The sequence below is a fragment of the Marmota flaviventris genome, chromosome 6, assembly GCF_047511675.1.
Source record: "Marmota flaviventris isolate mMarFla1 chromosome 6, mMarFla1.hap1, whole genome shotgun sequence".
Classification (NCBI taxonomy): domain Eukaryota; kingdom Metazoa; phylum Chordata; class Mammalia; order Rodentia; family Sciuridae; genus Marmota; species Marmota flaviventris.
In genome coordinates, this window is record NC_092503.1 from 102,378,315 (window position 1) to 102,391,919 (window position 13,605).

Sequence of the window (13,605 nt, forward strand, 5' to 3'; positions counted from 1 at the left end):
AATAAATGGGATGGAATCAAACTCAAAAGCTTTGTCACAGCAAAGGAAAAAAACAAGAATGTGAAGAGTGAGTCTATAGAATGAGAGAAAATCTTTGCCACCTGCACCTCAAAGCATTAATTTCCAGGATAGATGAAGAACTCAAAAAACTTAATACACAACAACAACAACAACAACAGCAAAACCCAAATAGATCTAATCAATAAATGGGCAAAGGAACGGAATAGATATTTCACAGAAGAAGAAATAGTCAATCAACAAATACATGAAAAAATGTTCAACATCTCTAGCAATTAGAGAAATGCAAATTAAAACTATACTGAGATTTCATCTCACTCCAGTCAGAATGGCAATAATCAAGACTACAAGACTACAAATGTTGGCAAGGATGTGGGGAAAAGGGTACACTCATACATTGCTGGTGGGACTGCAAATTGGTGCAACAACTATGGAAAGCAGTATTGAGGTTGATTCCTCAGAAAACTTGGAATGAAATCACCATTTGACCCACTTATCCTATTCCTCAGAATATACCCAAAGGACTGAAAATCAGCATACTATAGGGTCACAGACATATCACAGACATGCTTATAGCAGCTCAATTCACAATAGCTAAGCTACAGAACCAACCTAGGTGCCCTTCAACAGATGAATGGATAAAAATAATGTGGGATATGTATACAATGGAATATTACTCTGTCACAAACAAAATTATGATATTTGGCAGAAAATGGATGGATCTCTTATGCTAAGTGACTTGGTCCCCAAAATAAGGCTTGAATGTTCTCTCTGATACGTGGATGTTAACACACAATGGGAGAGGGGATAGAAGTTCAGTGGATTAGACAAAGGAGAATGAAGGGAAGGGAAGGAGAAGGGAATAGGAAAGACAGAATGAATTGGATCTAACTTTCCTATGTTAATATGTGAATAAATCACAGTGAATCTCCACATCATGTACAACCACACAATTGGTTGAAATAAAATGTACTCCATGTTCATACCAATATGTCAAAATATACTGTACAGTCATGTATAATTAAAAAGAACAAACTAAGAAAAGAATCTTATGAAGTATTAAAAAGTGGTTACTTTTGGAGATGAAAATACCCCCAGATTCCTAAAACAAGGATAGAATTTGGAAGTTTTATAGTGAATTTACCTGTGGTTTTTTTTTCCCTTTATTTTTTAGCTTCCACCTCTGCACCTGAATCAATTTTAAAGTGGTCAGTTCCTGAAACATGGCAAGACATTGAAGAGGGATGGGGAGGACACAACCATACCATACCAGGCCCGGGGGATGACGTCCTGATTTTACCCAGTGAGTGATACACCCCAAGAGATTAATCACAGACAGACTGAGCCAAGTCAACCTGATTGGGGATTATGTTTTACTTACATTTTACAACATAGTAAATACAGTAGAAAGGAATAACCACTTGTTTTATAGCCCTCTTTGAGATAACATAGGAGTCTCACAATGCAGTGAAATCCAGAACAGACAGTCTGGACTATGTTTATTAAAAGTGAAACGAATAATCATCATGCCAAAAGAAGGGAATCATTTGCTAACTAGATCACTTTCTAATGTTTCAGAGGACAAATTTACAGCTTCCAATATTCTTAAGTCTGAAAGACACAAGGAAAAATGGAGAACAACTTATACATGCCTCCTTATTTTTGCCTTTGTGAATTTTACATACAGGATTTAGGATTTAGGTGGTGCACGTCTATAATCCCAGCAGCCCAGGAGGCTGAGGCAGGAGGATCGTGAATTCAAAGCTAGCCTCAGCAAAAAGTGAGGTGCTAAACAACTCAGTGAGACCTTGTCTCTACATAAAATACAAACTAGGCCTGGGGAATGTGGCTCAGTAGTCATGTGCCACTGAGTTCAATCCCCAGTACCAAAAAAAAAAAAAAAAAAAAAAAAGAGGTTAAAATAAAAACAAAACAAAACTCTCCATTGTCATGACTTCTCAAAATTATAGAAAAGAAATAGTTTAATAAATTATAAAAATATCTATCTGTCCATTCGTACATACATTCATGTGTTCATCCACTTCCAACTGTCTCCCATATACCCAGGTACAGGAGAAAGATAATTCTTAAGACAAACAGAAACACACACCCTTATTTACAACATTCTTTTTCCTTAAAAGAAAGTTCAAGATAGTTCCAGAAAATCTCCCTAGCCTGAGAAGGAAATATTTTTCATAGAATAATTATATTTCCTCCAAAAGACCTAATTTCATTTATGGTTTAATTTGAACCTCTTAAGGTAATAGGAATTAAAAGAAGATCTGTCATGGAAGAAAATTTGGCCATCTGTGAAATAATAATAATGTCAAATACTAAGCACTAATAGTGTACCAAAAACTGTTCTCTGTGTACTAAATTAGCCCTCAGGAAGACCTTGTAAGGGAAATAATATCACAATTTGCATTTCTGCAGACAGAGACACAGAGGCCCAGGACAGTTAAGTTACTTATTCAAGGTCACACAGCTTGCAATTCAGCAGAGTGAGGAATTTGAACCCAAACAGTCAGATTCCAAGTCTTTATTCTGAAACACTACTTTCTCTTTCTAAAAGGACTGAGGGTAAAATAAAATGAAGTAGTTATGTTGTCTGCTCTATTTACAATGGCAGAATGAAGACAGAATAAAACAAAATACACTGATCACCTTCTGGGCCCTGGTGATGCCTCTGTGTAACCGCACAGAAGGATGCAGAGCAGGAGGGAGTGGACTGCCCAATACAAACTCGAGTTATTGTCGTCCGGCTTCCCCATCATCCACCTCTCTTCAATGGAGGATGTAACTTTTTGAATAAACAAGCTTGTGAGTCATCTTATACGGAAAAGGAAAATCTGTTCTGTCTCAGCCATCTCTTTGATGAATCTAGCCAGCGGATTCGCCCTGGGCTATGGTTTTTCCCACTAAGCAAGCTGTTTCTCCCACCCCATGCAGGAAGCAAGAGAAGCTTTTGAAGGTTGCCAAGCTTTTAGCGTCCTCTGGGGCCTTTGTGCTGAGCGATGAGCCATCTCGCCCATCCTGCCTGGCAATGCACTCCCTGTGCCCACTGTGCCCTGGCTCCCGGGAGCCCCTGGTGTTCCCCGTCGTCCTCTGTCCCTTTGTTCATGGTTAGCTCAGAAAATGGGTCTGAATTCTCCATGAAGCTGCTCTTAAAGAGCACAAATCTATGCTGAAGGAACAAGGGAGGGGGCAGTGGGCACTGGAATTGTAAGCTACCTTCTCATTAGCCCTTCAGTGCTGTGGGGAGAGCAAGAGAGCCAGTGTCTCTTCAAGGCACACAGTATGTTCATTATTTGTAGTTTTCAAGTGGAAAGGCAGGTGAGTGAAGAGAGACACAGGACATAGAGTCCGATCCTGGACCTCTGCCCATTGTGCTCTCCTCTTCACACATAACCTCTCTTCTAAAGCCAGCAAATGACCTGCTCCCGGGTAGCACTGGAATCCATCCTGCTGCCCAGTTTTGAGGCTTGTGCAGGAGCTGCTGTGATTTTTTTTTTTTTCCCTTCTGACTTTTGGTGAATGCCTCCTGATGCTTTGACCTCCTCTGGACAGAGCCTCGCTCCTCTTCCTGCCTGTGGTTTTGCCTCTCTCTCAACCCTTTTTCACCTTTTCTTGGCTGTGCTGTTTCCTGCATTCCCACTCTGTTTGAATCAAGTTTCTTCACCTAAGTCTGATCCAGGATGGATGCTCAGGAAGTGTAGCTTAGGTGATGTGCATGAGCTCAGGGATACCAACCCTGATTCAATCACACCATGAATCTGGGGTTTGACAATACTAGTACTAGACCTTAGGAATCTGTGGAAAATAACATCCTTTGATCAGATTCCTGGAAATTATTAAGTGATTTTTATGATGGTAGCAAGTGTCATTTGAGTGCTTGGTGTGCGTCAGGTACTGTGCTCAGTGTTTTATGTTGATTTTTTTCACTCAATACTCACACTTACAATACAAGAAGTTCCTATTTTCCACATTTTTGCTGACAGAGAATTTGGAACACAGAGAGGTTAAGTAACCCGCTCACCTTTTACCCAGTCAGTAAGGAAAGAAGCTGGAGAAGGAAATCAGAGAGTTTGGTTAAGAACTCTAATACTTGATTGTATACTTTTTTTTAAAAAGTTACTACCTTTACCTGCACTGATTTTAAATTAGGCTGCATATTATCCTGAATTTCGATTTCTCTGCTATTCACATTGTTCCCTTAACTAGAACTGAAAACAAAAACAATATTATCTATTATCTATCTATTATCTTATTCACTGTATGTTAGATGTTCTGTTTAAGGGATTTAATCTTACCACACTTGAAAAATCTAAAGAAACTTTCAAATAGGTATCTAATGCAAAGAAACATTATCAAAAGCACTTGCCTTGCATCTATCAGCAAACGTAACTCAAATTAACAGCCGTTTCCTGTTCAGTTTAACAAATATTTACTGAACATTTCCAGTGTTGGAGGTGAAGTGCCAAGTACTTAGGATCAGGGCCCCAGAGACAGTAAGGTACAGCCATGACCTAAAATAGCTGGTCAGTAATAGCTGATTTAGCTGAGTTAGTAAAACTCACAATGCCTTATCATACAACATAGTTATAATAAACACAGAAGGTCTTTAGAATCAAACTGTCTCAGGTGAGAGAGTAAAGATTTCATGGAGGAAGAAGCATTTGAAACATTTTGAAAGATGATGTAAGAAGTTGGGATGCAGTTATGAGGCACATGGGGGATATTGAGGATTCAGCTGTTAAACTAGGATAAACCTGGGTTCACATTGGATTCTGATGTTTACCAACTGTGTAACATTGGTGGAAACCTTTCTGACCCTCATCTACAACATGAGGGCTATAATTAATATATCATACGTTAAGAAGATTCAATGAGATGGCAACTGTGCACATGGTCACTGTGTAGAATATGGTGGTAATGAAATTATAGATGAGAGCTGTGATTTGTAATGTATCAGGTGCTTTTTTCCTTCATTTTTCCATCTGGCCGCCCCTCTTGGCCTCTGGTATTAGCGACACTTTGTATTTGCTTTCCAATGGCTTATTATTTAATTTTCACAACATCCTTGGAAGCTAAATAGGTAATAACTATTATTACAGTAAAAACCCATTTTTACATAATACGATTTTAATGGAACTGCTGATTTTACAAAATGAAAGTGACTGGTAAAGAAGATTTAAGTGATACTTTTGAACCTCTAATATAATTTTATGGTGTTTTGTGTATTTTAATTCATTAATAAAGGAAACGTGTAGAACATTCCCATCATTATTCAAATAGAATAGCATAATTTTTCAATAAAATTCTTAGGGTAAATTGCCTATTTCCATTTTCTGGGAAATCAATTTTATGGAATGACCTCAGACCCATCCTATTCCATAAAAATAGGACTTTACTGTACTAATAAAAGACACCACTACCTTAAGTATGGTACCGTTTTCCTTCAAGGCGTTCTTTCTTTACAGACATTGGATTTTGAAAGAGCTATTCATTTTTCTCTGTGGTATTATATGGAGTAAACTGAGTTGATCATGAAGAACTAGCTCTTTTAGTTTAGTTTATGATAACTTTGCCTCATACAAATAAGTACATCTGGCTGTCTCTGCCTTCTAAATAGTTGGTGAATTGGCCCAATGTATTCTAGAATTCTTAAGTGTTGGGAACAAGGTCTATGTAACTTACATACAAATTCTAAGCCTTGAAGATGAGTTGGTCAGTTGGAAAAATGATCCCTTTAGCTTCTCTTCTCCATGCTTTTTCCTGAACTTACCTGAGAGGATTTTTGTAAGGTGTTTTGGGGCTTTTCTCTGAAGGATTCTCACCCTTGGAAGGTTGATACCTTTTGCACGGGGCAGACTTAGTGGAAGAAGAATGTGTTATAATTCCAAATGATAGGATTCTGTTTTGAAGGGTACAGCGATGATATCATGTAGCCTCCAGCATCTTTTTTTTTTGTGTGTGTGTATGTGTGCATTTTGGTTAAATTCACTGTTTTATTCTGTGTATTACTTTGAACTGTTCTTATTTGCAAAGATGAATGGGAGAGTACTGTTGTTTCTTTTATAATAATCCCTCTGTTTGTTCTGATTTTCAATACTTGGGTACTTTAAATGGCAAGAAAGGCTCATCAAAGTTATGTGATGATCAAAGACGGTAATATTTAATGCATTTCCTTGTTTAAGTGCAAGGCATTATAACAGATTGGTGATCTGAAGCAAGATGATCATAAACTAGGAAACAATATTTGAGGGGAGGAATTTCTATAAAATACTGTGATTATAGAATTATGGTCTTTTTCTTATCTGTGATTATATTTAATATGAATTGCACATACATAGCAATTTGGGTTTAGAACACCAATTAGAAACAAAACATTATAAACATTGGTGTTGTTTCTTTAGCTGGAATAATTCTTGTAATATTGGCTTTGTGCCATTTGTATGGGACAGAAAACTATAGCTTGCTACCCACTTATTCTGAATTATTAGCAAGTGGGAGGGGAAGAAATTTATGCTTAGATTATTGGCATCCTTTCTATGATGCATGGCATCAGAATGGTATAGTTGGAATGTGGATGTTCTGGAACTCTATCATTACCTGACAAGCTGCCAAGAAACCTACAAGCTTAAAACACCCATTTTATTTTGCTCATAATTTGTTAGTAGGGCCATGTTTGAGAGTTATTGTTTGGTTTTTTCCAATAATTACAGTCAGACCACAGCTAGAGTGAGGTTAACTAAAGGTTAAACTTGGCTGCATGGTCAAAGATGTCTCAATCATGTGGCCAGCAGTTGAGGCTGATTTTTGGCTGGGAATTTATCCAAGAAAATCAACTAAAAGTCCTCAGTTCCTGTTCTCATAGGTTTCCCTATGGAGCTGGTTGGGCTTCCTGACAACATGGTGGCTAGATTCTGAGAAAGAGTAGCTTAAGAGAGAGTACCCCAAGAGCGGGTGGTCCAAGAGAACTAGATGGAAGCTGCATGCCTTCTGAGCCAGTCTTATGTCCCCAGAATATCATGCTCCTCACATTCTATTGGTCAAGCAAGGCACCAAGATAGCCCAGGGTCAGGGAAGGAAGATTAGTTTCTATTTCTAACTGGAAAGAATAGCAAAGACTTTGCAGCTGTCTTTAATCTACCACTGTGTATATGTTTATATGTGTGAGTATGTGTGCATGTATGTAATTAAGAGAAGATGTATCTGACTTAATTGCAAAGGTATTTTAGAATCTTCTAAATTTGTGCTGTTTTTCTCATCTAGGCAGACCTTATTTAGATTTTGTTGGCTTGTGTGAATCAGAAATTACATAATACCAGGAGAAAGATTGGCCAAAGGATTTCAATTTCCTTATTTTTATTACTTACAATGCATAGTGTTATTGCACGTTTTCTTCTCTTTAAGTTCTATTCTTCAACCCTTCAAACATAATTCAACCCCTGATTTAGGATTACTCACTTTAGAAGAGGATGAGTGACAGTGTGTGGGCTGCAACCTGTGGCCAAATTCCAACATTCAAGACCAGGAGCATCTTCTCAGAAGGGAGGAGTGTGGGATTCCAAAGAGGGTGGGGGAGATAGAGGAAAAAAACGGGGGAACTTTATTTCAGGGCAGAAATGAAAGATTGAAAGAGAAAACAATCAAACATTTCTTTGACCTTATTTAGAACACAAACTGGAAAGCCATTTTTTTGAGACTTTATAGGGAGAAATAGTAGACAAATACATGATTTTTAAAGAGGTACCTTTGACACAGAAGCTTTTATCAGTGTTATTATCAAATAAAAATAATCAAAAAGAAAATCTAAAAGGATCTTTAAAAATAGTATAGTCCTTTGTTTTTGCCAGTTAATTAGAAGAGAACAGAGATAGATTTAGTGAATCTTACTTCATGATAAAGGATGCTGAGACCATGTCCTAAGCACAGAAAGGAAAAGTAAGGATTTTAAGCTCCATAAAATAGATGTTCCCTTAGACATCTCTAGGCAGGATTGTTTTATTTTAATATTGAATGTAAATTGACTTTTCATATATCTAATCATTGAGAAATATACTATAGAAAATTACTATTTAAAAGTAATATAAGAAAAACATTTTTTTGCAATATAGAGTCCTTCAATGAACAGAATGATTAGCAACTTATTTGTTTTATTTTGTGGTGGATTTACTTGTATTAGGTAAATATTAATATGTTAAATATAGATAACATGAAATTATTAAGTTGGTAGAAAACTTGGTGTCTGTTTAATCCAAGTAAAATAAGCTAAAATGATCCAACTGTTTTATAAATTGTGAATAATATGTTAATATTATTCTCCAAATTATATGATGCTTTGTACCAAGACTTAGAATTTCAGTCTTCTTGTTTCCAACCCAAATACTGTTATCTACCTCCTAAAATTTAGGAGAGGGAATACAGAACTTGTCTGTTGTGTTTTAGATTTGTGTCTGTCACATAGGATTGCATTTGTGAGACACAGCACTCAGAGGTTGGTAATTGCTTCTAAAATGCAATGGACATGATTCAAATGGCTAGTCTAAGTAAACAGCACTAGCTCTTAACTTCCTGGCCAAGACAGGTGACATGGTGTCCTTTGTAGGATGGACATCCAAGAGATGGAAGTTTTAAAAAAATTACAGATATGTGTAGTTTCCTCATAAAAATAAAATTTTGATTAAAGCAACAGCAGCTATCTTTATTTCCTTTAAGTGACATAAAAGGAACATAAAAATATAATTATGTTGAGATAGGTTAGCACTTTTTCTCTAATCTCAAATTGTCAATCTATGTTTGACTCAATCATAGTGTTTGTTTCTAGGATAATTAGAATCCGCTTAGAATCTTCTCTTGGGATCCAAAGTCATGAAGCCCCTGACACTTTTTATGGCTTGCTAACTTGCTGGAACTAATTAGAGTTTTACTCTAATTGAGTGATTTTTTTCCAAACCCTATTCTTTTCTCACTCACCTGAGAAACATACTCATTGTCAAAGTCTGTTAGTCTTAGTATCATAAATTGTAGTAATTTTGGGAGGGGACATACTTCCTCAGGACACATAGATCCTAATTTAGGTGGGTGTAGGGGTATAAATCTTGGTTAGTGTGAACTATTTAAGAGACCCTGACTTATTTTTGTACTTAGCCTCACCTAGGGATCCATTGATTGTACATTTCACATTCTCTTCTTCCATCTATGAGAGGTCTGGGCCTACTGAGCACCTGTGTTCCAGCTTGAGTGGATCCTAACAGGTATACTTATAAAATAGCCATGATGCATTCCTTCACTTACAAGAGGTGTGATCTATTTATTTATTTGCTATTATAGTAACTTCTTTCTCTTGCATAACCTCTACAGAATTCCATCTGCAGTTTGCAACTAATTCTTTATGGGACTATGTATTAACCTCCTCAGAATTTTGAAGAATATTTTAGGCTTTTCGATACAAATGACAAGCTTCACAGGAATGGTAAATGTGGTGGTGGTTGCCATATAAAAATATTATGTAGCATAAATTTGATTGGAAAGCAGAATTAGCAAGTTATCAGTTTTATGCAGGGTAAAGGGAGATGAGTCTAAGTATGATCAGAACCTTTACATGCAGGTGACTGGCTATGGGTGCCATCAAAAGAAATAGAGGATGCAGGGAAGGAATAGGTTTAGTAGGAAGAATAATAATGTTCATTATAGATGTATGCTAAATTTCATGAGCAGATGCCTAGATGGTAAAAAGGAATGTGGAACAGGAGTTTAGAAGGAAAGCCAATGGGGAATTTGGTTTTAGATTTGGTAACCCTCAAAAGAGTTGAGCAAAGAAGTTTTAGGGATTGAACAAGGGTTAGAACCAACATGGGGACCATTGCAGAGAAACGTAAGAAGGTGGTAGAAGACAAGATCTTGGAGGAAAATCTAAGTGGTAAGAAAATATACTAGAGAAGGGGTAGCAATGGAGTCAAGGGAGAATCAGGACAACATAGGGCAATAAGTGAGCATACCAAGATAATGGAAATTAGGAGGCCAGGAGGATGGAATTAAGGAACAGTTGGAGAATAAATTATGTACTCTCTGCTGGCTCCTATAAATCAAATTCAAAATCTAGTGGAAAGTCTCTTGCTTGTCTTGATAGTTGCACATATTTAGTTTGAATTAGTGTCTTCAAGGAGCCACCATATCTTCACTAAAATGAAAGCCATCACTCCATGATGAGACAGCAGACTTCTAGGGAAGGCAGTAAGATTGTCTTTGATCATCGGTCACTCTCTGATTAGCATGCTGCCAAAGTATTTGGAATTAATAGGCTCATGTGATAGGTTCAGACCAATCAAACTGTTTAATTTGCACAGCTCAATTAGTTCAAGTGGAAAAGTAGAATAAGCTATGTCTTATAAGATATTATTGTCATTTTTAAAGGGGTATTGTGTTACAAAAATATAAACACCCTAAAAATATTTTTAAGAAGATTTAGGGATCATGTGTAATGCTTATAATAAGTTCAACTCTAGAAGTAAATATTAAGGTTCCCATTATTCAAAACAGGCAGCATTCGTCTGTCAAAACACACTGTTTAATTTCTTTTAGTTATAGAATACTGAGCATAACATCCAGAGTTTTTGATATTTATTTTGTGATGTCAATCTCTTTAAAATCATTAATAAATTGATTGGCCAGTTACCCTGGTTTCTCCAGGACCGAGGGGTTTCCTGGAACACAGAACTCTAGTAAAATCTGGAAAGTTGGAGATCAACTGGAATACGTAGATCTCCCTAGGAGGAAAACACCTTTAAAGTCATACCAATCCCATTTTTCTGTGATTTGCAGTGCAACAGATTTGCTAAGGGTTAATGAAAATTTTCCTTGACTTAAATCCATCAGTTTATATTTTACCCAGTTTTATTCCTCCAAGAACTTTGTCTCATGGAATTAATATTGCTTGAGGAGACACAGGCCTTTCTAACAAGAGAAGGAGACCTGAATGATTGCACATGTATTTTACCCTCCTGGTTAGGGTTGGGGAAGTGCGAGCCAAGCAAGGAACACTGCCCATGGAGGTTTTTAATGTAGAGCAGGGCTTTATTCACTTGCTCTAATCAAATTACTTCTTTTTCTCTTTACTTTATGGTCTGTTTTCCATGCAGATATTTTTGGAATGTAGAATTAAATAATTCATGATTTCCCTATTATTGGTTTAGGTATAGTTGCCATTTCTTGAATTGATTATCTTCCCTGGAGGGGGCTTTTGGAGTCTCCTCGTATGCAGAGGTTTAAGATAAGAATTTGGCCAAGTAACTAAGCATTGCAGGTACAGATGGGCCAGCAGGCTCACTTTTGACCCTTGGGCTTGACTTCACTGTTATACTGCCTAGGGGGTCTTAATGTATTTGTGTCCTAGTTCCCTTTAGGAGTCTGGCGAAGCCTAAATCTAGTCTCAGAATAATGTTTTTGATACATAAAATAAACCAGTTATGATTATAAAAATAAACCAGTTATATTGATAGAGCTATGAAAATATTAAAAATAAAATTTGTGATATAATAGCATGTTTCTATATGAAGACTGAATAGCAATATCTAGAGCTGGTTCTAATAACTATCATAATTTCAATGTCATCATTGCAGAATTTTTCTCCAAAAAGGGGTGCCATAAATGTCCTTTTGTGTAAATGCATGATGTGGTGTTGTAGCCCCTGTGGAGAAGTGGAAGCTCATTTCTCTTTATTTAAATCTGGGCTGGCTTTAGTGATTTGCTTGACAGAATGTAGGCGTGAAGTTCTGGGAGCTCAAAAGACTAGATCACAAGGACACTTGCATTAGGAGACCTGTTCTTTGGGTGTCTCTTATTTGTTATTGGAATGATCCTCTCTTTTTGGAACAAGGTCCTTAGGCAATGGGAATCCAAAAATTGTGTGGAAAGCCCATGTTTTCCATACTGGTTAACAAGCCAAATAAGCCCCAGCCAGTAGGCAATGTTAATTCTCAGCTATGTAAGCAATCTGTGTTGGACGCCCAGGCCAGTGAAGTCCAATAGTGGGTCATAAATGTTGACAATTCTGAAATTTTCTTCCTTTTATCTGCAAACACATTATAAGTTCCAAATTTTATTCATAGGTCAACATTCCACAGAATTTCTTACCTGTGTCCAACAATGTTTCCTTAGAAGGGGAATCTAATATTTGGTTCATTTGGATGACACATGGGCACTGGTAGTATTAACAGCCCACATGCTATCCAAAGGAGACAGAACATTAAAATCTCTCTTTGAAATGAGTATTGTTCTTCTCTAAAATTGATTTACACTTGTTCCATCACTGTCATTTGCACAATGTGTGTGGTATTAAAGCCTCGTTCAGAAATCATGTGCTAATCGAATACCTATTGACTGGGTACATCACTCAAAATGTGTCAGATACTTTTCTGGGGATAAAATAGTAGGCAATAGAGTTGCAGAAACTGACCTGGGTCTCACTTCCTGCTGGTAGAGACAGAAATGTAATCACACCTATAATCATAAACAATAAAACTAAAAAAAAATTTGGTATAGGAAACTTTCAGAGCCATGAAATCATATACCACAGGGATCTGGATTGGAATGCAAATGATTCCACTACAATCCATGTTGTAAGGCTAAAACCAGCCATTTAGTGCTAATTAGCTTTAATAATAAATTGACCTAGCATTTCTCAAAGTGTTTCCCATGAAACTAGTTCTTATCAGCATCACATGGGAGAAAACAAATAAGTCAAATAAATTTGGAAAAGCACAGATAAATTTCTTTTCATCTGGTCTTTTTAAAGCCTTTTATATGATCACATGGGTTATATAACTTCCACAGAGAGAGAGAGAGAGAGAGACAGTATGTGCTGTTTCTCAAATACTTTTGATCATCTAACTCTCATCACAGAATAGATTGTCATGTCAGTGTTTGAGGGAAATAGAGCACATTGTACTGTCACACTTAATCTCAACTCCCTTACTTAAAAATAATATTTGATGTTGTCTTGGACTCCTTCTATCTTCTTGGCCCACCATTTGTTGTTTCCATTCCCAAAGTTACCCTGTATTCCAATGTCTGTTGGAGCTCCAGCCATTCCAACTACTTTCCAAGCAACTGGAAAATAGATTCTTCCTGTAAGTTTCACATAACTTTTCTGTTTATATCTTTTGGGCCTAAATTTAGCCAAATTTTGTTAGTTTTATTGTTTATAATTATATGTGTGATTATATTTCTGTCTGTACCATTTTCTTACTAAATCCCATGAAAAGAGACTTGGTAAATAAAATATTTCAGCTAGGTGATGGTGTATTCAGCTGAAAATTGGAATTTTCATAACTAAGGAAGGAAATAATAAATGAGTTCCCTCTGCCACATTTTTTCTCTCATTTAAGAGCTGAGGAAAATGGGTTCAAAACTGCATGCTCAAGAAAGAGCTAAAAAATCATAGAGACAGTACAGAGTCAAATTTGGCCTCAGGATTCCTTGAGTCTCTTGAGTTCATTACTCCAACTCCTACATAAGCATGAATGAGAAACAAAAACAGCTTTTCAAAAGGCTTATGACACAAAGGATGCAGGTGTGTGTACA

At 36.7% G+C, this 13,605-nt stretch overlaps 1 protein-coding gene across 1 annotated transcript in view; it reads left to right on the forward strand.

Annotated features, from left to right (window-relative positions):
- The window catches only part of Pkhd1 (PKHD1 ciliary IPT domain containing fibrocystin/polyductin), a 432,276-nt gene that overhangs the window by 228,301 nt on the left and 190,370 nt on the right, over positions 1–13,605 (forward strand). The window contains exon 51 of the mRNA XM_027938269.2: positions 1,193–1,321. Coding sequence (XP_027794070.2) covers positions 1,193–1,321 — 129 coding nt within the window. The remainder of the gene's footprint in view (positions 1–1,192; positions 1,322–13,605) is intronic.